The sequence below is a fragment of the Panicum virgatum genome, chromosome 8K, assembly GCF_016808335.1.
Source record: "Panicum virgatum strain AP13 chromosome 8K, P.virgatum_v5, whole genome shotgun sequence".
NCBI classification, from domain to species: domain Eukaryota; kingdom Viridiplantae; phylum Streptophyta; class Magnoliopsida; order Poales; family Poaceae; genus Panicum; species Panicum virgatum.
In genome coordinates, this window is record NC_053143.1 from 28830058 (window position 1) to 28856119 (window position 26062).

Consider the following 26062-nt stretch of genomic DNA (forward strand, 5'->3'; position numbering starts at 1 on the left):
GTTTGAACGTACTAGACACATGCCGAGAATATGGTAATCGGTATGCTTAAGTACCTGATTGGACCGGCAAGTGGACTTTACTTTCACCTTCTTTGAACGTCGTTTCTCATGCGCGCACATGCGGGTGCAGAGTCGTCGTACTCTGTAGTTGAGGACGGTGACCCTGATCCACAACCCGGAAAGAAAGGGGAAATATTGCACGTGTGACTCTGGGAGTAACCACGTGACGTGTGTTTAGGTCTGCCTTGCAAGGTTAACAAATTCGATTCGAATCGTCCGCTTCTCACGGTTTGGGACTGCTCAACCCTTTTACCACATAGAGTAAGAAGTGAAAGATGAGGATGATGAACATGGTTGATTGGATAATAAAAGATAATTGTTTTCACCATGCATGCCTTTGGATAGATGCTCACCTAGACTGGTTGATTGAACTAGAACCTGCAAACTATAACCTGCAATTAAGGATCTACTCTTTACTGCTTTTCGGCAAACAAACCCCTCAAGCCCAAAAGCCTTGCATGTCTAGATAAAGGGCTAAGTATACCCTTAGTCGGGTAAGCCTTGCTGAGTATTAGTATACTCAGCCTTGGTTGTGGCTTTGTTTTTCAGGTGGTACATCTGAGGATGTGGCTGACGTCATGTACGGGCTTCATCATGATGTCTGGTTTCGACGCTAGAGTATCGTTCGTTTTTCGTCACTCTTGAACTCTGTTGTCTTTTATAAATTCAAACTTGGTTTGTAATATTAATTCAATTTCATACTCTGTGTTGTAAAATTTGTGGAATGTTGCATTCTCTGGACTGCTTTGTCAATCCTGTTCAAGTGGTTTAATCGGGATTTTACCCGACAGCACTGCCGGATTACTCCGTTTTAAGTGCGTGTTAACCCTGATTGTCGTTTTGATGATGGTTAGCGCACTTAAGCCGGATTAATTTAGGCGGGACTGCCACAGCTGGTATCAGAGCTGCAAAGCATACTTCCGAGAGTGTGACAAACCTTAAAAACCCGTTTTCTTAAAGACTTGACCACAAAAATCGTGTTTGCATATGCGTTGGTCCGTTAAGGATTGTGCATAGTTCGTAAAGCCCTAGGGAAATTATGGGAATTTTGCTAGGTGGCTGTCTATTTATGTTTTATTTATATCTGACTTCTAGCACTTTATATTTCTGTCAAACCTTACTTTTGTGCACAATCAATCTTTAAATTTTGTAACGACGCACCTACGCTAAGGTAAGAAGGTAAGGATCCTCAGTCAGCTGAGGGAGTCTGACCTTCCTGTCGGTGATGCGAGCCGAACGCTGCCCTCAAGCAGTGACTTACTTGAGGTGCTGCCAATATACCAACTATCGGTTGACTATATTGGGAGTAGAATATACTCAGTCAGCTGAGGGAGTCTGACCTTCCTGTCGGTGATGCGAACCGAACGCTGTGCTCAAGCAGTGGCCTACTTGAGCTGCTGCCAATATACCGACCATCAGTCGATTATATTAGGAGTAAAGGAACTTGTGAATACGCTATTTTGATGGCGTATGTTAACGTTGGCCATACGGCGGAAAAAATTGTATGGCTGCCGTTTCTATAGTGAACGGTAATGTATGGGTGAATATGTGGGCAACTGCATATGCGTTACCCATATGGCGTAGGACACATGGAGGCCGTTCGTGAGTGCTGGCACGAAGGGTACAGTCGTGAATATTTATATATTTATGCTGTTCATTTCCTGCAGGTACGCTAACCCCGATTTCGATAGGTTAAGAACGAATAGAATTCGGCTAAATATATATAGGGAGAGACGTAATTTGTGCCAAGCCACCGGCGCTAACCCCGCAAGTCCAAAGCTATTTGGCAGTTGTTTTGTTTTGTGAGGACGTATAGGACGTGCATGTATCATATCATATCATGTTTGATTTGAAAATTGGTTAATGGCAAACAATGTTATGTTTCTTATCAAATTTCCTTGTGTGGTTCCTGCTTGTTAACTCACCAAAACTTTCTAACATGCCATGGGTTATTAATATCAATTTAGGTGCCTACCTGTGATCTGCACTAGAAAAAGAAATGTCTTTATGCATGAGCATCTTTCCATATCCATGCATTTAACCATCCCACAAATAGCATTTTAGTATCATTGTTAGATCATGTGCATTTTGGTAAAGAGAAAAATAGACTAGCTGTTTATAAGTATTTCTGATCTCCTATTCTATCCTCCGTATCTAGATGCGGTATCCTTGATTTTGTAATTATTTTCTTTTGCAATGGGTCTATGAGCGACAAACTAAGGTGCCACGATACAACCAAGGACCTCGTGTATCTATCTATTTTGTTTTGGTGCATGTGGGCTTGTACTTGGACGGTCATCTGGTACCATGACAACCAGTACACCTCTGCTTGTGCTGAACAATGGAGGTTGCACGATTTTGTCATTGGCGGAGCGTTGGTATCTTTGATTTATGTGAATGAGACCCTACTGCATTGATCTTCACACCTCTATTCCACCTCTGCATTGCATCCTCATGAGAGCTCCAAGTTTTGTATGTGATCCATTTTGTTATCCTATATCAATTCTAATGTACCACTTCATCGGAATCTCGGGACGAGATTCTTTTTAAGGGGGTAGGCTGTGACATCCCAGAGTTTTAAAATGCTAAGCAAGAAATATTAAATACGATATTATGCATAATCAACCAAGAAGATGGACTCGAATACATTTATGTGTGCATGCACGTGTATATGTATAGATGCATAGGTCAGAAACCGTAAATAATTTTGTAAACCAATGCAAGTATACATATGAAATCGAATAGTCGTCTCTCTAAAATCATGTTAAATCAAAGTTTTGTTGGAGTCAAAGGGAGAAAATAAAAGTTTGAACATAAAATGACAGGTCCTTTGAACCGTATTATTCAAAGATTTAAACTATCTGTCAAATTTCAAACTAATCTGCTTTGAAAATGATTTCTAAAATAAAGCTCAAATGAATTTTTGTCCAAAACCAAAGTTGTAGGTTTTCAAAAGACGAACAACTTTCGTGTTCAAAGTTTTTCGAGTTACCGCACAAAAATGGAAGAAACATTTGAATTTCGAAGCGCACAGGACATTTTCAAATGCACTTAAGTTTTAAATTGTATCTTTCAAACGAAGCTTCAAATGAACTTTTGCCTAAAACGAAAGTTGTAGATCTCGAAATTCTAAGCAAGTTTGGTATTCAAAAGTTTTTCATTTGAGGCCATGTAGAAGGAGAAAATTTGAGTTTTCAAACTGGAGTTTTGAACTTCGCTTTATTTACGAAACTGCCATTACCTCCATCCCCTCACACCTCCCTCTCTGTTCTCGCCATGACGACGGCGTTTGCCGCCGCACGCCGGCGCCGTCGGCCACGCGCCGCGCCCCAGCCCTCTCCGCGCCCCCGGTTCCTCCCTGAAGCATCTCGACCTCGCCACGCGTCGCCGTCCACTGCGCGCACGTCGAGGTTGAACGCCGAACCGCCACGACGACGACGTGCCGTGTCGTGCGCCTTCTCTCCACCTCCCCTGTGCCTCACCTTCACTTCTCCTCGGACCAAACCAAGCCTGCAGCCCTCTCTCTCACCTCCCACTGCACCCCAGAGCTGAGCATCAGCCCCTCCCTTGCCAAGGGGCGCCACCGTACGCCCTGGCCGCCGCCCCGCGCGAGCTCGCCGTGGAACCACCACCCCCGGTCCTCCAATGCCCAAATTGAACACTCCATGGCCTTCTGTACCTTCCCTGGATGCTCCCACGCCCGACCCCCTCCACCATCCCTCACCAGAGCGCCGCCTCCATGGCTCAGTTCGCCGCCGGCCGCCCCTCTCCACGGAGCCGCCTCCTCCAAGCGCCGCCCCGCGACCCAAGACCTTCTAGAGGTAGTCCTCGACGCCCTCTCCATTTTCCTCAACTTCCCCCTCGCCGCTGGGGCCGAACCTCGCCGGAAAACGGCCGCCCGACCCTCCCCTGTTTCTGAAGTTCCGCCAGGGACCTTCCCTGAGAAGAAACAAACTTCCAGGGGCCTAGATGCAAAAGTTCGTTTCCTTTTTCTTTTGTTTTAAAAAACAGCAAACTTGTAAATTCCATATAAAATCGTAGAAAAATCATAAAAATGCAAACTAAAATGTTTTGGAATCCTTAGATCAAAACCTACAATGTTCATATTATGCTTATATTTTAATCTAGGATAAAGATTAGATTAAATAGCACACAAATGTATCTCCTGTTGTAGTCATGAACTAAGGCTAGTTTTTGGACAGTATGCTCTACCCTAGATTAGTAGCTTACTGTAAAAATTTGATGACATTTTGACAACTCTAGCTATATGTTTCATTAGATATTGGTTTATGCCTATGTTAAATAAAATTAAATCCACAGGGTTCTATTTTAGTTTTCCTGAGCTGAAATTTTTACAGAAGCCTTACTTTAGTTCCTAGATGCTAGAGAACAATTTTGGGAATTTTTAGTAAGGTATCACTAGTCCTTTTGATTTATTCATGAATAAACTTTGTAAATCAAAAACCCCAGTTTTCTTCATTAGAAAAATCTCATACTTTTACTAGAGCTCTCCTTTGAGTACATAATCATGACAGTAAAGTTTGAGCCCCTGAAACTCAGTATAATTGCTTGTATGACTTAAACTTGATTAATGTAGCGATCACGTGTTTTATTTTTCATGCCTTGTGTACTGATCTTTTAAATCTGAAAAATTTATAGTAATCTCATCTTAGGATAGTCAACGTTCAGTTAAGCTTTCACTGCCATTAATTGCACTATTTGACCTATACAATTTAGCCTTTAGCTAAGAGGAACTTTATTGTTGGACTATACACTGGTGATTTAGTCTTTGTTAAAGTGCTGGTGTTACATGAGTTAGTAAGATTTTGAAACCACCCCGTTCTTTTATGAACTAAGTTGTATTAAATAACTACTTTATAAATGACTGCCCAGGAAATATTAATTAAGAAGTTTCACATCCAAACTCACCTCATGTTGGACTGCAACTTTATCGTGAAGGAAAACTAATAACACCTAAATCACTAAGCCACTCGGAACTTTGCATTCATACGTATACATTGTTGCATTTCATTTAGGTACGATAGATGAACCACGTGAAGGATGTGACGTTGGAGTCGAGCCAGAAGACGGTGAATGGTGGACACATCCAGAAGATGGACGGATGGATCCCGATGTACACGACCGAAGGAAGATGTTCGCTGAGCAGTTGTTCTTTAACTAACACTGACCTAGTGTTATTCTCAGGCAAGCCCCGGAGCATGTCCTACTATTTTAAATTTATGCAACTTATTATTGTTCATATCTATTTGTGCATTTAAGTTTACAGGAGTTGACTGGAACCTTAGTTGCATGATCCTAGGTACCTATGCTTGAACACTAGTATGTGTAGGTCGCTAGTTGGCTATGCTAAGTGTTCGGTAGAAATCGAGTGATTTCCTGTCACTCGCGAGAATTATAGGATTTGGTTGTTTAATACCCGCTGCAACTATAAGGCTTACGGGCGGGGCTGTGGTACTTGTGATGCCCCGTCTGTTTAGTGAAATTTGATATGGCCGCAGTGTGTGGTAGTGGTGGTTAAGCGTTTGAACGTACTAGACACATGCCGAGAATATGGTAATCGGTAAGCTTAAGTACCTGATTGGACCGGCAAGTGGACTTTACTTTCACCTTCTTTGAACGTCGTTTCTCATGCGCGCACATGCGGGTGCAGAGTCGTCGTACTCTGTAGTCGAGGACGGTGACCCTGATCCTCAACCCGGAAAGAAAGGGGAAATGTTGCACGTGTGACTCTGGGAGTAACCACGTGACGTGTGTTTAGGTCTGCCTTGCAAGGTTAACAAATTCGATTCGAATCGTCCGCTTCTCACGGTTTGGGACTGCTCAACCCTTTTACCACATAGAGTAAGAAGTGAAAGATGAGGATGATGAACATGGTTGATTGGATAATAAAAGATAATTGTTTTCACCATGCATGCCTTTGGATAGATGCTCACCTAGACTGGTTAATTGAACTAGAACCTGCAAACTATAACCTGCAATTAAGGATCTACTCTTTACTGCTTTTCGGCAAACAAACCCCTCAAGCCCAAAAGCCTTGCATGTCTAGATAAAGGGCTAAGTATACCCTTAGTCGGGTAAGCCTTGCTGAGTATTAGTATACTCAGCCTTGCTTGTGGCTTTGTTTTTCAGGTGGTACATCTGAGGATGTGGCTGACGTCATGTACGGGCTTCATCATGATGTCTGGTTTCGACGCTAGAGTATCGTTCGTTTTTCGTCACTCTTGAACTCTGTTGTCTTTTATAAATTCAAACTTGGTTTGTAATATTAATTCAATTTCATACTCTGTGTTGTAAAATTTGTGGAATGTTACATTCTCTGGACTGCTTTGTCGATCCTGTTCAAGTGGTTTAATCGGGATTTTACCCGACAGCACTGCCGGATTACTCCATTTTAAGTGCGTGTTAACCCTGATTGTCGTTTTGATGATGGTTAGCGCACTTAAGCCGGATTAATTTAGGCGGGACTGCCACACTCGGCGCCTGCCTCACCCCCGCGCACAGGCCGGCAGGTGCAGAGGTGCCGGGCGCAGCCTGCCCCTCGCCAAATCCCCCACACGGCAGAGGGCCAGAGGCCGCCCGTGCCCTGCACGCAGGCGCGGAGGCGCCCCGCGCGGTGGGGGCAACCTATTTTCCTTCTAGAACGCTTGTTTGTAAAAAAAATCGGGTTTTGGATTATCCGTCGGGTTTCGGGTATCCGCAGATTTCGGTTTTGGGGATGAATTTTGACCCGAATTAAAGTCCGGGGCGGGTTCGGGTTTCGCTTTTGTGTTCCCAAGCACTCCACCCGAACCGAACCCGACCCGTTGCCATCCTTAGTCCTAGGATAAGTTGAAAAATAACTGCTAGGGTAATTGCAACAAGTACTAAATTTTAAGGAAATACATTTCAAAGTTATTGCTATTTTGCTAAAGGAAAACTTAGCTCAAATTTTACAAAAGAAAACCTCAATACACACCAAAGTGATATGTTTCAAGTGCAATGGATATTTGCAAACTTGATTTCAAGACCAATCCTCTCTATGTTATATTACGAGGGGTACCTCTGAGTACTAGTACTCTAAGGATTATGAATACGACTATCTCTTCACATTTACATTTTAAGCCATAAAGAATATTAAAATCTTACAAGTGCTTCAACACATCTCAATATGGTTGAGTCCACTACTGAAAAACAGGTAGGGTCAAAATGCAAATTTTGACTTTATGATCGCCCTTCAATAAGTAGTCAAGAGAAGAATCCTCTACTGTATGTTCAATTTTGGCCACATCATTTACTATAAAAAAATTAAAAGGTAACACCTACAAAACGGCCAATCTCTTTTATGCAAGCTCGTCCTTTCCCTTTTCTCCTTTCTCATTCTTCATTATGTAAGACATTGTGCCTGACTGTACTACGTGGCCTAAGGTAAATGGAATATTAGCTGATTTAGTCTCGTGCGTGCGTGTAATCTACTAGCTTCTTAAATTTACCTAACAGAAGGCGACGTTAAGCAGAAAAGAAGAAGAAAATGTTTACCTTACTATATCTTTATACTTATAGTGAAATATTCTGAAGAACTGTGTCCAAACACAAGCTATCCTGCATCTCGTACTACTTGTGCATGCCTGCCATGCAACACTAGACATCCATGTGTGCACACAACACAAGCCGCAGCTTATTAGAGGCTAGCCTCTACATGCATGGCTATAGCTGGCCATTAAAGAAATGAACCCTGTAACTAAAAGAAAAGGAAGAGAGCACTAGCAATAATATGCACACACTTTCTGCCAACCAACCACACGCCCCCTCCATCACTATAAATAGGGGCCCTTTCGTCACAAGCAATGCTCACCGTGCCCACTAACTTCTTCCAACTTACAATCCAAGCAACCAGAGCTGAAAAACATCTCTTGTTGAGCTCATTTAGCAAGCCAAGTAGTGTATTATTTGCATTAGCAACCATAATTGCACTTGTTGCACTAATCACTAGAGTTAAGCTAGGTTAACTACATACATAGTTCACAAACACACATACACACACACACACACACACAAAAGAGAGTAGTACTTTAGGTTATCTATATGGCCATGAAGACCGAACTAATGACCACCATGATCTCCTTGATCTTCCTCATGCACACCACCACCACCATCAGCCCTGGCGCACAGCCCCCATGGCTCTTCTCCCTCCTGTCCATCTCCCTAGCCGCGGCGGCCGTCACCCTGCCGTTCACCGTCGTCACCTCCCGCTGTGCACGAGGTAGGAACAATAATGGCGCCGCCGCCGCCTCCATCCCGGGGCCGCGGGGGTGGCCGCTGGTCGGCTCCCTGCCCGCCGTGTCCGGCCCGCTCATGCACCGCCGCCTGGCGGCGCTGGCCGACGCGCACGGCGCGCGCCGCCTGATGTCACTCACCCTCGGCGCCATGCCCGTGGTGATCAGCAGCCACCAGGAGACGGCGCGCGAGATCCTGTCAGGCGCCACCTTCGTCGACCGCCCGCCCAAGGCCGTGGCGCGGGAGCTCATGTTCTGCCGTGCCATTGGGTTCGCCCCCGCCGGCGAGTACTGGCGCCGCCTCCGCCGAGCCGCGGGCGTCGGCATGCTCTCCCCGCACTGCCTCGCCGCGCTCGAGGGCATCCGCCGCCGCGTCGCCGACGGCGTGGTCCGGCACGTCGCGGACCAGATGGAGAGGTCCGGGGAGGTGGCCATGAGGGCCCTGCTCCAGAGGGCCTCCCTTGAGAGCATGGCCGGCAGCGTTCTCGGCCTCGAGGTTGGTGCTGTGAGCGATGAGCTCGGTGAGATGGTGAGGGAAGGGTATGAGCTCGTGGGCACGTTCAACCTGGGAGACTACTACTACACGACACTGTGGGGCCCGCTGATGGACCTCTAGGGCGTGGGGCCCGCGTGCAGGAGGCTGGCCGCTAGGGTTAGAGGGTATTTTGGGAAGATCATTGAGGAGAGGAGGGTGGCAGGGGATTGCCAGGAGAGGGATGACCTGCTCAGCTACATGCTTACACTGCCAGAAGATGAGAGGTTGGAGGACTCTGATGTGAATGCTGTGCTATGGGTGAGTGAGCTACATCTTTTTCATCTCATGCACAGGTGGTATGGTATGGATTGTCACATGTTTCACAGGTGCATTATAGGGACATGGTAAACATATGCATCATAGAAAAATTTCATGGCTTACTTTATTTTAGTATTTTACCTCAGTAGTTCAACTAAAATCCTTATTTATATATACTATTTTCTATACATATATATAATTTTTAGGTAATGACTGCACAACCCCAACCTCTAATTTTTCTATGTATATACTACAACATTTCAGAAAAGAAATTATAATAATGTTTTTTTCTTAAAATCAAATTGTTTTTTATGAACAATATTAAATTTAGTTTGTGTGGTGATCAGCGCATTATCTAATTATATTTTTGATCTAGTTAATTAGATAATGCGCTGATCACCACACAAACTAATTATCAAAATCAGATTATTAGCAATTTTTTGCCACCCTCAGAAAACAGTCATTAAACTATACATACTTGTTTTCTGAGGGTGACAAAAAAATTGCTAATAATCTCATTAGCATTGTTTGACTCACATTTATCTCTTATAGTATTTACTATATTACCCAATGACAAAAAACCATCGAACAATGTCCGTGATAATTAAACTGATAATCCCTGTATACATGCATTGCAGGAAATGATCTTTCGAGGGAGATCAACGCAGCGGTGGGCCCCCATCCCCTCACGGACTCGGACATCTCCCGCCTACACTTCCTCCAGCGCGTCATCAAGGCGACTCTCCGGATGCACCCGCCGGGCCCGCTCCTCTCGTGGGCCCGCCTGGCCGTGCGGGACACCCGCGTCAGCAAGCACGCCGTGCCCGCGGGGACCACCGCGATGGTGAACATGTGGGCCATCTCCCGCGACGAGGCCGTCTGGGGGGACCCGCTGGCGTTCCGGCCCGAGCGGTTCGGAGGGGACCCGCTGGGAGGGCCCACTGGCGGGACCCACGTGAGCGTGCTGGGCTCCGACCTGAGGCTGGCGCCGTTCGGGTTGGGCCGGAGGGTGTGCCCCGGCGGCGCAGCTTTGGGTGGGACGCCTCATGCAGGAGTACGAGTGGTCGCCGGCGGCGAAGCCCGTCAAGCTTGGAGAGCGCCTCCGGCTGTCCAAGGAGATGAAGGAGCCGTTGGTCTGCCGTGCAGTTCGCGGCGGTGAAGAATTTTAAGCTGCTTGATTAGCTGATGAACATCAGTGGTGTAGCCAGCTAGCTAGTAGGTTTAGCTGTGCAAACTAAAGGAGGAAGACGTACATTGATCCATGTTGGGTTGTGTTTGGGTAGTTAATAATTTGGGTTAGTATGTATTTGTGTAAGATTGTATGTATATAATGTACCGTACATGCGCCCTATATGTAGGTGGCTGCACGAGTACACAGTTTGTACCTTTATATGGACACCTACCTTTTGTGGACTTTTAAATTTTAATCACTAAATGTTGACTACCTTTATATATATATATATATATATATATATATATATATATATATATATATATATATATATAGCTTATATTTACAGCCCCTTTTATGTTGTTGCTCAATTAGGAGTAAGATTTTATCTCTTTTTGACACCTAGTTAGGAAAAAAAACTGATTTGAACTTTGAAGAGTGCTTAAATGTCATCAAGTGCTCTTCCTACTCTAGATTAACAACGTAGGACTCGGACCATTTGTAGTGATTGGTAAGTGTAGTGACATCTAATTAAGGAACAACGTGTTAATCGTGGTGGTTATTATTGATAAGTTTAGTGGGACATCATGCGGATGTGGCCCTTGAAAACCATTATTTTCAAGGCAGCTAGGCCTAGATTAATCATGAAGTTGTTTGAAAAAAAGGCAATTACCAAGGGCCTGAGACCAAATAAATTACAAATAAACTTTCTGTGCAGTATTTGTAGATTAACAGTCATGGGGAGACCATACAATCTTAGCTACAAGTCCATACTATTTCGTCGAAAAATGTACTGGCATCCTAACAATTCTGTCGAACCAACATAGGGATAAACAAACTTGAATGTTTAATTAGCTATATGTGATCTATGTATAATAACATATTGTCCTGAATTTTCTGCTCAGCATAAGCTAGTTATAGACATGCGACGGCTGAAAAACACACAGTTCACAAAGAGCCTAGCAGAACAACAAATACCAATCCCACGTACGCAAGACAACCATTAATTGTTACTGGGCAGCATTTTCAGCCCACAAAACCGTTAATGGGTTGAGCCCACAGGCAGCAAAAAACTGAACATAAAACAACACTACAATAGAGAGAGAAAAAAAAAAGCAAACGAAGGAAAGCGGTTGGATCACCTTTGTTTGTTATCTGGATGTTAATTGTTTTTTTAGAAATTTCTCAAAAAAAATTGTTTTTTTAGAAATGAGTAAATTATACTATCTCACACAACAACTTGCAGAGATTTACTATCTTTTTAGCCTCCGCAAACCATGGAGCAAAATATAACGGCCATATAACTTAATTTTTGTTTTGACTTTATTTGTCATTTGGATAGGCTAACATTGTCCTTGGATTTTAAATCTGTAAAAAATTATGTTATGTCACCATATAAGATCATTTTTATGCCAATTTTCAATCCCAAATCAAACTAAAAAAAGCAGAGATCGAGCAAGGTCACGAGCAATACAGCAGAGAACTAGAGAATTTCATCCCATGAAACAACCAAATTTGCGTTAACAGCTCCCCAATGTTATGTCCTACAGTTCCCCGCGACCGCTCACTGTATTTCTTCTGTATTTTGCCACGCTGGCCACATTTGAACCGTAGAGGTACTAATTTGTCAAGATATTACACCATACTAAATAATTAATAATTATTGAACCAATGTGCACCCACTTACCAAGTTGGTGTATCGTGAGTGTAAGTTACTTTTATAGAAATTTCAAAATAACAGCAAAGTATCCCAATAACTGATGATAAGATAAAAAGCTATATCTTGCTGTTATTTAGAAATTTTGAAAGATGAAACTGAGACATTCATTAATAGGAAATATAAAAAAGCATTAACCAAAGATAACCAAAATTTTCTATGCACACACTACTACAAAAACGATTTGCAGCAATGCCTCGATTTATTTTTAGGGGTGGACCAAAAAGTCACCCGTTCCTATAAATGAGGCACGGGTCCTATATAAACGAACCACCCCCTAAATATGGCATTTGTAGGGGCGGCTCACCCCCTCAGCCGCCCCTGAAAATGCTTGCGGTTTGTAGGGGCGGGACCACAAGCATTTTCAGGGGCGGCTGCAGGAGTGAGCCGCCCCTACAAATAATTTTTCAATCTATTCGAAAAATTCATTTATTTCAAATGGGGATGCAAAATACTTAGAACAACATGCAATTTCTACCATAAGCATGTACTGTCATGTAGAATTATAAAAAAATATGAAAAATACAATTCAACACGTTTAGTGTCAAAGAGTGTTTAAAACACAAAGCTAGCCTTAAGTTGTATGACATAGCAGTGTGACATAGGTATACTTTGTTGTTTGAAAACATTTATTCATTATATGCTCTGAAATATGATTTTGATATTTTTCTTATGTTACACATATCATAATTTTCTATGGTAAAAATTTTACAATTTTATCATGTGTTTTACTATTTTTTTGCATTAATCCAAATTTCTGAATAATTTGCAAAAATATTTGTTGGGGCGGGCCGGGTCCCCACCCGCCCCTACAAATCGATTTGCTGGGGCGGGGCAGGCCGCCACCCGCCCCTACAAACCGATTTGTTGGGGCAGGCCGGGCCGCCACCCGCCTTTACAAACTACCTCCTATATATGCCCTCCGCCACCTCCTCCTCGCAGCCGCCACCTCCTCCTCCTCCTCCTCGCCGCCGCCGCCGCCGCCACCTTCTCCTTGCCGACGCCGGGATCCGCCGCCGCCGCCCCGATTTCCGCCGCAGCCGCTACCTCCTCCTCTTCCTCACCACCGCCTCCTCCTCCGCCGCCGCCCCGACCTCCACGCAGTCGCCACCTCCTCCTCCTCGCCGCCACCTCCTCCTCCACTCCCTCCTCCTCTCCTCCTCCTCGCCGCCGCCACCTCCTCCTCGCCTCCGCCGCTACCGCCACCTTCTCCTCGCCGACGCCGGGATCCGCCGTCGCCTCCTCCTCCACCGCCGTCCCGACCTCCACGGAGCCGCCACCTTCTCCTCCTCCTCCTCCTCACCGCCGCTACCGCCACCTCATCCTCGCCGACGCCCGGATCCGCCGCCACCTCCTCCTCCACCACTGCCCCGACCTCCGCCGTTGCAACGCCTAGAGCTCGACGAGGAGGAGGACCCGCGCCGTCGCCGCCGCCACTACCTCTCCTCGTCCGCGACTCGTCACAGTGCCACCCTCGGTCCTCTCCAAGCCACACGGTACGTGCCATTGCCTTCCCCTGTCCAGCCCCTTTCTTAGGGTTAGGGTTAGAACATGTAGGGTTAGGGTTAGGGTTAGAACCTATACGATTAGGGTAAGGGAATAGAGTTAGAACTTTTTTCATTTGAATTAGAATGGGAGTACATGAATTAGTGAACTTTTGTTACACTATGAATTTTTGTTATTCATATTTACTTAATGTGAATACTGTTAGATGTTCCGTGGTGGTGGTCGTGCGCTTATGGACAATTTTGTGGCTTAGCAGCCAGGCATACACTTCCATCAAGAGATTGACTTGCCACTGGGTGATCGAACGCGCGGATCAATTCCAAACGTTGTAAGTTTCATTTGTTAGTTTCATATAGTTTTGCTCACATACAATGTAGCTTCAAATAATTTTAAATTTTTCTCACATACAATGCAGCATATCAACCTTGTTAGATGGCTTGAAGATGTTGTCCAAGGTTTGGGTGGTACTACTTTTGTGGCTCGACAAGAGCTTGTTCGGCAACCGGATATCAAAAGGGTACATATTTCTTTTCAAATACTTGTTCGACATATAGAGTGGTCCTTGATGGTACCAGGAGAGGATCCATCCTCCTCGATGATACCCATGGTTTCAATTGCCGCTGTGGGTGGAGAGGCATCCATTTGGACAACTTATGAGAGGCTAGCGGTGGAGGCATGCCTGCAGTAGCTTAAGAATCATGGGTATTTTGTGCCCGACTTTTCATATTTTTCGAGTTAAGCAGCTACAGGCGAGAGAATCCAATGTTATTCTGACTATAGAGAGGCTTTATCGTCTTAATCGACAAGACATAATATGAGATTTTCTTTTTAGTCATTGTTAACTTTAGTAATGTTGCATTATTCTTTCAAATTTCATAATGTTATTATCACCTTTTTGCAGGATCTCATTGATCATCAATATACCATTGCATCAGTTAGCTTTCGGGCTATTCTAAATCAAGTCATGGATACCTTAGGTTTGACTTGCATAGAGCCATATTTTACAAGAGGTTGCAGGTTTCAAGCAAAGCTCTCCTTCTACAGGACAAGTCAGCCGAACACTCCATTGTTTGATATTTGTAGTTCTATATGTGGCCACCAATGGGAAGTGGAGGAGAGCGCACTTGTTCGTGCACTAGTATATTTTGATGAAGTTCTGGGGTGGACGATTGGAGACCGCAACTATCTTATCTATCTACGGATGCGAGTAATGCAGTAGCTATAAATTTGTAATATGCATGGATGTATAGCTACTATTGTCATTGAACAGCTTGTACTGCTATTCCTTTATCTTCTGAAATTTTATTTGATTGTATTGTTATTTGAGTGTTGGATCAGAATGGGTCAATATAGACTTAGCTTGGTAGATTTATAAAGTGGGAATTCAAATTTTAAAACACCGCAAAATAAATTAAAAATGAATTACTAATTATTTTAATGGGTCAGAAATTCATTTGCAGGGGCGGGTCACCCCCACCCACCCCTGCAAATTCATTTTCAGGGGCGGGTCACCGCCCTGCCCGCCCCTGAAAAGTTATTTTTAGGGGCGAGCAGGGCGGTGACCCGCCCCTGAAAATAGATTTGTAGGGGAGGGTGGGGGTGGCTCGCCCCTGCAAATGTGTTTTTAGGGGCGGTTTCGCTACCCGCCCCTGAAAATAGTTATTTTTAGCAGCGAGAACTAGTAACGGGCGCGCTACCCGCCCAAAAAAATGCGTTTTTACGCTCCCCTACAAATGCTTTTCGTAGTAGTGAGACTATTGTGTAAGGTAGTAATTTTGCATTGGTTCCATATTAACATTGATTGAGTGTTGAGCTATAACATTTGAAAATGGCATGAGCTGATTTGTAGTTTATGAATTTTTCGGCAGCGTTAAGAAAATACTATTGCACTCATCATATAAAAGTACATATCAGTGTTAATTACTCCCCATAAGCAGAATTAATAATTGGGTATGAGATTTTGAAAACTTTGTTTGGTTGCAAATTTTACATTGTTTCCTCACAATAAAATAGTACTGCAAGTTTGCTCGAGAAAAATGTATTTACAGTATTGCACTACTGCTACCGTTTATTAGGCATGACCAAGGTGACTCCCATCCTCCTCTCTCGCCGCTACCACCACAACACACTGTTAAGTTGGCAAAATTGATTATTCGTATCGAAGTACTATTGTGATTTGTTCAAGTCGGCGCGTAAGTGATGAAAACAACACTTTGCAACTCAGTGTAAAATGCACTTCTTATATAAATACGAAACTTTCAATTAGGATTGTCCCTAGCTTGCCGCTCTTCCCACATGTTCTTGCCACCTGGCTCATTCATGTCCATCGCCATCACAATCATCCTCATTATTAACTACTGATGGTGGATCCAAATTAACGCAAATATATAGATAATTAACAATGTCTAGATTGGTGATTTTTTAAGATTTCTACTTCATTTAACTTAATCCCTACTCGACTCGAAACTCACATCGACAGAAAAGAACAACTAAGTTGCTTCGACGACTACCCTACCTAGTAGTTCCAGTACTATGCACAAGAGATATGTTACATGTGCGCCGCACGTGTCGTCGGCGAGCGGCCAGCGTGCGTTCAGTACGCGTTCCCGGCGGCGAGCCAGCGTGCGGCGGCGGCTGCCGCGCCGCACCGGCCGCGGTGCGCGCGCTTCCAGTCCAGCGCCTGGCACGCGCGCGAGCAGTAGTTGGCGGACCCGCACACCGAGCACCGCCGGAACTCATGCCGCCGCGTCTCCCGCCGCCCGCACCGCGCGTGCGAGCACAGGCGCAGCTCCTCCTCCGCGTCCTCGCCGGCGCCGCATCTGATTCCGTCTGCCGCAGACGCCGCGGGCTTCTCGGCGCTCATCAGCGCCCACCACTCCACCATGAACCGGCTGGCCGCCGCGGCGCCTCCGTGGTCGTCCTGCTCCCCGGCGGGGCCGCGGCGGCGCGCTGACGACGAGGCGGCGGCGAGCTCGCGCGCCGCGGCGTGGAGCAGGAAGTGGCGGCCGGCCGCGGCGTCGCGGCGCGCGCCGTAGCCGTCCTGGAGGCAGTGGCCGAGCTCGCGGAGCGCCGGGACGTGGCCCAGCCACGCGGCGCGCGCGCACAGCGCCACGCCCGCGCGCGGGTCCTTGTCCGCCTTGCCGCCGCCGCTGCCGTTGAACCGCACGACGGCCAGCGCGTACAGCGCGGCCGCGTGCCCGCCCCCCGCCGCGCGCGCCAGCAGCGCCGCCCCCGCCGCCCAGCTCCCGAGGCAGTAGAACCTCACCTGGCAATGCATGGTCGGCGTCAAGAAACAGAGGACGGGCGATGGCCTGAGATCGAGAAGCAGAGGAAGGAGAGCAGAGGCCGTCGGCGTGCGCGGCGGTTACCATGCCGAGGAAGTAGGTGGCGTGCAGGCTGCCGGCCGCCGCGCACCGCCGCAGAAACCGGTGCGCCGCCTCCGACCATGCCCCCGCGCGCACGGCCACGGCCGTCCCCGCCGCCCGCGACAGCACAGCGGGGTGCGCCGCGAGGTCCCGGAACCTCCTGCACCTGCGCATGACACGAGAGAGTTCAGCACAAACAGGGCACGACGACGGGGGATCGGAACAGAGTACCGGGCGCGTGAAACGCGGCAGAGACATGGTGTGCTCACGTCAGCGCCGCCGCGGCGAGGTCGGTGGGGCTCCCAGCGCGCGCCGCGAGCGCAGCGAGCACGGCGAGGACGAGGTCGTCGGGGAGGCGGTCGAACGCGTCTACGCCGCCGTGACGGAGCGCGACGCCCAGCTTCGCTGCTGCTACTGCTAGCGTGGCCGCCTCAGCGCCACCACTCCTGATCGAGCTCGAGCGACGCCGCCTCGTCGGCTTCCTCATGGCGGCTGGCCGGGCCGGCACCCTGCGGCCTGGACGGCGAGGTGCGGTGCGGGAGAAGAGGGGGGCGGGGGGATGTGCGGTGCAGGAGGGTTTATATAGACGCGACGCAAGCAGGCGTACGCGTGGCGTACGGAGGGGAGGGCCGCGCTGCGCGGTGGTTGGTTGGACGGATTTGCCCCGCACGGCGGCGGCGGCGTCTGACCGGCCGCCCCGCCGCTGCCGTGGGGCGGCCGTTCGGCAACGAGCGGCGGGGCGCGGCTCGTGGATCGCTGCGCCGTTTATGCATGGTTCCGATTCGTATCGTGCGGCTGTTTCCCCCGCGATCTCGAACGTGCTAGTTGCTTGCTCCATTATTGACGCGGGGGGACACCGCAGATAAGGTCGACGATCGCAGGCCGGCTGGCCTGTGGGCTCAGCCATTAAAAAAAGCTCACTATATACTATGCGCACATGGACAAAAAAAATCACTATCAGTCAAAGTTCAAAAAATTTGATTTAAAAAAAAATCAAAATCTACCTATATTTTGGAAGGGAGTAATACATATGGAATATCTCATACTCGCTATTAATATGGTCAGGCAAAATAGTTTTACGACTAACATAGTAATGTGTAAGATGGTGCCCCTCGATCGATCAATCACCAAGATTACAGTTTTGTGATTAAAACTTACCTTATCAGTTAACTGATGCTATATGTGCAGAGATACTGGTTAAGATTTCAAACCAGATATAAATGGCACGTGCTAACTAATTAAGAGATGGATTATACAAGCCATGCTTTTGTTTGTGGATAAATTTTTAATGTTGGAACTAAAAAGCCGCGTGAGAAAGATAAGAAATGCCGTAGATAATCTCTATCTCTACTATTTTTAAAACAATCAATGATTCATCGGTACGTTAATAGGAATCCTAATCAGTTCGGTTCGTAATCTTAGTCGGAATCCAAACAAATTAATCAGAATCTTAATTGGAACTCGGACAATCAATGCCTTACGACGGCATTGAATCTCCACCACCACCCGCACGCCTCCACCCCGCTCCGCCGCCATTCTTCACCTCGCCGGCGTCTGTGTGTCGTCGCCTTCCCCATCCTCCTTCCTCTCATTGTCCTCCTCTCTACCTCATCTTCATCTCCAGTGAGCGTCCCGCCCCGATACCGCCTACCGGTTATCTTCCGCTACCCTGGCCGACGCACTACTAGAAAACGGGACATCGGTCCAGATCAAAAGTACCGCTTGTTGTTTCACCCGGTACTAATACGAGCATTAGTACCGGGTGCAACGATAGCTGGTACTTTTTGATCTGGACCAATAGCTCGAGGTGTCCAGAAGAGCTTTTGGCACCGGGTCATGGGACAACTCGGTACCAATGATTAAAAATTGGCACCGATTTATGCCAAAACCCGGAACCAATGAAAAAGATGTATTTTGGTACCGGGTAATAGCACGCACCGGTGCCAAAAGTCGAGTTTCGGCACTGGTGGAAACAACCACCCGGTACCAAAAGAGTGGGGGCGGCCTCTGTTCCAGATATTTCTAAGTGCTGGCGCCGATCTTCTCTCCACCGCTCTCATTTCTCTGCCTCTCGTCTCTCTACCTTATCCTTTGGAGTGCGGGGCGCGCGGGCCGCTGCTGGCACTACTGCGGGCCGCCGCCGGCCGCCGCTGCGGGGCGCTGCTGCGGGCCGCGCCGGCCACCGCTGCGGGGCGCGCTGGCCGTCGCCGGCCGCCGCTGCGGGGCGCGCTGGCCGTCGCCGGCCGCCGCTGCGGAGCGCTGCTGCGGGCCGCCGCTCGGCCTGCCTTGTCGTCTGTGTCTCACACTCCGCCTCCCGTTCCCCTCCCCTCCGTCTCCTGCATATTTATCGTCGGCTCACCGTCGTTCGTCGCCTCCTCCTCCTCCTCCTCCTCCTTCGCCTGCCCGATGCGCCCGTAGCGAGCTGACAGCCGTAGGGTTTGCTGGAGTGGCGCCGCACGTCGCCCGTGGTGGGACTGGTTTCGGCGTCCATTTCGGGTTGGAGCAGCCTCGGCTTCCGCACCGGTAAGCCGCCGAAGGCTGGAGGCGAGTCTGGCGGAGTGAAGATCCACCTGAAATTCGATTGGTTTCTCGGATAAGGTGAGTTGTATGTTCGATTCGATCGATTCGCTGCCCCCCGATTCGTTTTGTGCTGGAGATTTGTGAACAATTCGTGGTGATCGATGTTTCGTTGCGGTGGTGCAGTTGGGGCGCTCGCCGGGGGTCCGCCATGGTGGAGCGCAGAAGCTGGCCGGGAGCCGGCCGTGGGGTGCGGTGCGAGGGCCGGCGCCGCAGAGCCGGCCGTGGGGTGCGGCGCGAGGGCCGTCGCCGCGGGAGCCGGCCGTGGGGTGCGGCGCGAGGGCCGTCGCCGCGGGAGCCGGCCGTGGGGTGCAGACGCATGGGCAACTGGCCGCCGCCGCTGCCATCGTGGGAGATTTTTTCTTTTTTTTTCTTACTTTTCTGATTTCTGAAATAGAGATGTATGTTGTATGGATTGCATCTATTTTGTGAACAACTTTTTGAATAATTTGTGGGATCTATGAGTATTGTGAATATTCTGTCAATTCAATAATTTGTGGATCTATGAATAATTCAGTATTTTGTGGGAACGGGGGAGGATGCAAGCGAACGGCGTAGCGGCCCTTGGTACCGGTTGGTATTCCAACCGGTACTAAAGGAGGTCATAGGCACCGGGTGATTTACCCGGTGCCAAAGACAGGCTTCATTGGTCTCGGTTGCCGGGTACCGGTTATAGAACCGGTACCTAAGGCTCATTTGAACCGGTGACTATAGCTCTTTTTGTAGTAGTGACGGCAGCCTCACCGCCCTCCCCCACCGCCGGGCTAGCCGCCTACCCGAAGCTCCCTCTAGGTCCGACAGAACAAGTTGCCCTCAACCGCAACCCCAAAACCCGAACCCGAACCCCAAATTCTGACGTCGGAGCTCACACTATTGTTACTTTATCTGTTTGCTAGTTACATCCCCCCTGTCTGCACTCCCCGTAACAAGAGGGCTCTCGTGTTAGGCTAAAACGAAAGCCCTCTCGTTTTAGATATTTTGATAAAATTATACTTTTTCTGCAGTTAGATATAAAATTATACTTATATGAAAGTGCTTTTGAATACAACCTGATCTAATGATGACATCAACTTTGTCTCACAAAAACTATGCATTATAGAGTATTTACTGGTTAAAGGCTTTGTCATAATTAATAAAATAAAACAATCCTTATAATTTCAAACGATATATATGTTTATCATAATTGCAAATGAAGGGATAATGCATATAAGTGAATCATTGAGTAGCATGCATGCTCTCTATCCATGGAGGCGCGGATGCTTGTGTGAAACCTGACAAAGACGATGACACCTATTTCTCCTGAAGTTTCAGAAGGCATGCGGGCGCGCGCGCGTTGACAGACGATGAGGGGGGAACAAAGTGAGCTGGCTGAAAAAGACAGCATGCGTACATGTATGCAACCGGCCGGACGCCGCAAAACATGGCTTGTGCTGCTTGCTTGCTTGCGTAGCTGGATGACTTGCAGGCTTGCAGCAGCTATACTCCACATCCTATAGCTACCCTATTGTTCATTAATTAGTTTGGTAATTAATATTTAAATCGACATCAGGTGATAGGATTACGTATGGTGTGGAGAACTTAGCGACATGTGCATGCTGTGCTGTATGGCGCCCAGGCCAGGATACGCACTGTGCAGTGACTGATCATGCGTGACACCAGCAGAGTTATTACTGGTCGATTGCTTGGGTTCATCTTGTATCCTACGTGTCATGAAAAAAAGAGACGGTAGTATTGATTAGGTTAGCTGCTTGTCACTCATACGGTCCGGATCATGCACTGGCATAGTTTGTTCCACGCAGCTATCTCGGGTCACGGTGCAAATGTACTCATCATCACTGCTCAGATCTTTATTTCACACTTTGACGACACTATATCTTCTAATAAGGAGCCTATAGATTCAGAATTTTTTAAATTAAACTGATAAAGGTTAGCTGTTTTTTTCTTGAAAAGCACGCTTCACACGAATGTGGTTTTGTATTGTTTTGCAAACATATTAAGATCCTAATGTCAAAAATTGTTGAGTTATACGCACCTACTAGTTTAGACAAAAAAACTAAACTGTTGGGAAAATATGGACAATTTGCTTATATTATATTTCGGTTAACTAGCCGGAGAACGTATCCAATGGGCTTACCTACTAAATGCATTTTCATCAAAATCAGTCGTACATCCATATCTTAAAGAAAACTAAAACCAGTTTGATTCCTACTTCTGCCTTTGACGTTCTTGCAGAAGAACGGCCTTGGTATAGTTTATTAATTAACGTAAACAAGCATGTACCTCTTCATCCCAATGATATTTCCAAACACAAACCAATCAATGATTCCATAGAGGAACGTACCTTTTAGATGTAATACAGCTTGTTGCTTGACCAGCAGAGCAGAGTATGTAGTCATCATCTGCACTGGCTTAGCTGCCAAACTCGTCATGGCCGGGATGCTTATTTTGTTGAGCATGTATAGATCTATCGTTTGTCTCTTCCAACAGACCATGTCCGTTTACATTTTCATATTGACATGAATACACTCCAAAATAATCACGCCGAAGCCTCAATAATATGCGATTATTGCTTTCTCTGCTAGACTTCATGCAAGCATGCATGCGCATGGAAAGGTCGTCTCGATGATGATATATATAACTGAAGTAGACAAAGAAAATTGCCTAGCTAGTCATTTTCACAAGAAACTATCCAAACAGACTATGTAGCAAATCAACATCGTATAAAACTCAAATTGCCTAGCTAGTCATTTTCACAAGAATAATTACCAAAATTAAAATATCATATTTTGTGTACTTGTATTGTATGTTGATTTGATCGAAAATGTATGCGTGGACGTAATTTACTCTTGACATGACACATTATCACATGGCAGAAACAAAGGTTTGGTGAGAAAAGAGTCAATAATGGATTTTAAGTCATTCACTAGCAGAGTATGGTATACTGCTTTTGTGTATCCTTTGCACAAATTACATGATTTGAAGTTTTCAAATGGTTGTGGCAGATATATGCAATTAATATGATGATGTACACATATGCCTGTGGATGGCATGCCCCTTTCACAAATATACATGATGACATTGTCGCCTGTCCACATAGATCTGACAACGTACATGAATGTTTGGATTTGCTTGCTTTACTTGATTATTTCTCTCTAATGATAATGCCCAGAACTGAAATTTTCCTTCTGTTCAGCATAATATAGTATGATCAATTAGGGTACGAAATAGAATTGAGAAAAATACGTAAGATAAAATGTTAGCCAAAGTTTTTAATTGCCACACAAATAGCTTTGCGGAGCCTTGGTTTAGTATATCGATAGTTAGATTGTTTCTTTTAAGACAACATGTAAACATTCAGTAGAGGAAAAAGTAAAAAATATACATTGAAAAAATTAGAAGTGGAGAAGTTGTTTTGTTGGGTATGTTATAATTTAATCCACCCAAAACTAATCTCCACATATATAGTTTGTTCCTTTTTTGCGGGTATATAGTTTGTTCCTTTGTGTGTGCAGATGCCTATGGTTTATAATTGTGGCAGACTTCTATTTTTACTTGTACACATAGCACTCCTTTAATTTTTAGAAGCTTATTTGTAATCATCATGGGAAGTATTTTGTGCAACGCTAAGGAATTTTGATAATTCATCATACGATTTGTCTGCATGGTTAGATGTTTAAGTACTGCCAAAGTATCCTCACCTGAATTTGTAGCCATGCAATAATCTATGGTAACAGGTGTGCTAGGTACTGGAATCTTTTAAAAAAATGAATATTAGAGACATTTTTAAGAAAAAAATGTTTCCCGCCTCTGTGATGGATGCAAGAAACATAAAAAAAATCAAAAGTTTCTATTAATAGCGTGCAATTCAAGATCAAATACAATCCATTTATATCGGAGTTACAATAGATCAACTTTTTTGCAGAATACAATTCAGCTAGCTTACTTCATAGTTAAAATCATTTTATCCTTATCTAACCTTCATGTAATGTTGTTATAACTCCAAACTTGGGCGTTGAATCATAAAAACACCTGAATTACAGCAACAATAAATGGAGTGTCCAGATTAATCTAAGCATGAGATCTTAGCCATCCCCAACATTTTTTTACTCAAACTTCACGGTGATATTTTCATGTTTGGTCATACTTAAAATTGTAAATTATGGAAAGAAAGTTTGATGAGTATTTTGAGGATAATGATTGCAGTTTATTGAAATTTAGCCAAGATCTAGTGTATTCTTATCCAGTGTGAACTAGTAGAAATGTAAACGAATCGGATATGGACGGATATCATCGATATTGTATTTATTTTCATATTTTCTATCGGATTCGTATTCGAACACAGATAGACTTGGATACAAATACAAATGCGGATTGCTTCGGTTAAAAATATGAATACAGATGTGTCGAATACGGAGTGAGCCGAATGAGGATAATGTCGAACAAGAATATTTTTTCGAATATCGAGTAAAGGCAACATTTATTCATATCAGATTTGTTGTAATATTCGAACACACCCTAGGAGTCCAAATCTTAACTAGATTATGTTTAACGAAGCAAATTAACAAAAAGTTACTTGATAGTTCTAACTTATCATATAGATAAGAGAGATTCTATTACATGACATTCTAACTTGCTACATATCTTAGATTGGAGATACTCAATTAATAATGACATTATAACTTATTACATTAATGATACTTGACAATCACTCGAATTGATTCTTCTGCTCATTCCAAAAGGCTAAATTCGAATTACTTCTCAAACTAGACAAGGAATAAATAAGATCCAACTCCAATAGAGTACCAATAGATAGATTATATTTTTAGATAAAACTTTGCTATTAATTTATATTTTTCTAAGTCGAAATGAACTAGTTATAAATTTTAGAGATTAAATCAGTTTTTATTAACCCCACAGAGTACCAGTAGATAGACTATATTTTTAGAAAAATTTTGGTGCTAATCTTATATTTTTTTCTTATTTAAAATGAACTAGTTATAAATTCTTGGAGAGTAAATCAGAGTTTTATTCATATATGTATTTGGTATAATACAACTATTCGAATTTACTATCTGACTTGACTATCCGGATTATTCAACTGGATGTCTGATAGCTAACTGATACTACCCTTCTTATATCCGAATTCGATATCTGAATCTGCATCCGATATCTGAAAAATATTCGGATATCTGAAAATAATATCCGAATTACTATCCGACTCCTTTCGGCCGATCGGTTGGTCATGAAATATGTGTACCATTTACTTCCCTATGATCTAGATACAAGCTAAGGTCCTTTTATATGTGAAATGTATATTATTTGTCTTTTTTGGTATATCCTGCATGGTGAGTTTGTTTATGAAAATTTGACAGTACATTACATATTGCTAGTATTTATTTTACTGAGAACATAGTTCTACACTTAGCATTGATATAGTTCACAGTATTCAATTAAAAAATGAAGATTTGATGTAATATCGCCCACTACGTCAATTACATAATTTGAATAATTCATGGAGTATAGGGGTTGATTGGTTGGGTGGCCAGACCCTTAGACAGGCTCCAGCAATGCAGCCCAGCTCTGTTTGGATTTCTGCAGAAGGCCCTAAGCTAGGCTTCGATAGTGCAAAAGTGGGCTTCCGGCCTGCATTGCTCGAAACGGTGAAATCGGGCGTTTCCAAGTTGTGCAGCCTGGCTTGCATTGGGCTGGGCATCTCGGCGGGCCTGAGTCGGTCCGCGGGCGCTCCAGTAGTGCAGGGAACAAAACCCATCTCCACCGCTAGGGTTACCGCTCGGCCGCCACAATCCCCTCGCTCGTGCCGCCAGCAGACTCGCTCGTCTCGTCGCTCTCCCTCGCCCTCGCTCGTCACTCTCCCTCGCCCTCGCTCGTCGCCCTCCCTCGCCCGGTCCGAGCAGGTTTGCCGCTCCCTTCCCAGCCGTGGCTCATGGGCTGCCTCGTCTCTTCCTAATCTTCCTCCTCTCTTCCTTGTTTATCGTCGTGTACATTTCGATTCTTGCTGCCTCATTTGTTTCTTCAATTTCTTGCATTCTAGGTCATTTTGCCCTTGCAGATTTATTGCTACCGCACTTATTTGACCATGCCTGTGGTTCATACATGCTTGATTTTCTTGTAGATCTGAAGGTTTCATGTTATTACTTTTTTATTTTGTACCTGCGCTTGTGCAAATGGTCAATGATGTGATGCTTATGTTTATCACTAGGTGGCGCTCATATAGATGTCGCTGCCGTGGTATTTTGATTTTCTCTTTGATGTATGCAGCACAATGTCACCACTGCATGATCTCATTTTTTGCAATTTTTTGATCTTAGCCATGGAAGATGGTCTTGGTTCTAGGCGCCGTCAACTCATTGTTAGGGGGGGCAGCACTTGTCAGTGTTATCTATGCATGGATGATGGTTAGGTTTAGGGGTCTTGCAAATTTCAGGGCTGGTATAACCTATGGACCTTTGAGCGCTAGGGATGAGCAGCGACAGAACAACTTGAAGATCCTCTACCACTCAGATGATGTCCACAGTGTCTATCTGCTCAGGATGCGGAGGGCACCCTTCTTCCAGTTGTGTGACCTTTTCCTGCTCAGGG

General features: G+C 45.5%; 1 protein-coding gene, 1 long non-coding RNA gene and 1 pseudogene across 2 annotated transcripts; 2 read left to right on the forward strand and 1 right to left on the reverse strand.

Annotated features, from left to right (window-relative positions):
• The first annotated feature begins 8148 nt into the window (after nt 1-8148).
• On the forward strand, nt 8149-10295 carry LOC120645606 (annotated as a pseudogene).
• A 5589-nt stretch (nt 10296-15884) lies between these two features.
• On the reverse strand, nt 15885-17625 carry LOC120644355 (F-box protein At1g67340-like). Its single transcript, XM_039920975.1, has 3 exons — nt 17155-17625; nt 16889-17051; nt 15885-16785 (listed from the first exon to the last, which is right to left on the reverse strand). Exons 1-3 carry the CDS (start codon nt 17370-17372, stop codon nt 16114-16116), a joined length of 1053 nt encoding a protein of 350 aa, XP_039776909.1. The 5' UTR covers nt 17373-17625; the 3' UTR covers nt 15885-16113.
• A 1478-nt stretch (nt 17626-19103) lies between these two features.
• LOC120646244 lies at nt 19104-19993 on the forward strand. The gene is made up of 2 exons (XR_005664333.1): nt 19104-19483; nt 19589-19993. It is a non-coding gene; the product is annotated as an uncharacterized LOC120646244 (long non-coding RNA).
• Nucleotides 19994-26062: the final 6069 nt, after the last annotated feature.

Bases quoted from the DNA above. Each gene is read 5' to 3' on its own strand.
- LOC120644355 (XM_039920975.1), bottom strand. From the start codon at position 17,372: ATGAGGAAGCCGACGAGGCGGCGTCGCTCGAGCTCGATCAGGAGTGGT. The intron at 17,052-17,154 runs GTGAGCACACCA...TGTCATGCGCAG, and splicing joins CTCGCCGCGGCGGCGCTGAC to GTGCAGGAGGTTCCGGGACC. The intron at 16,786-16,888 runs GTAACCGCCGCG...ATGCATTGCCAG, and splicing joins CCACCTACTTCCTCGGCATG to GTGAGGTTCTACTGCCTCGG.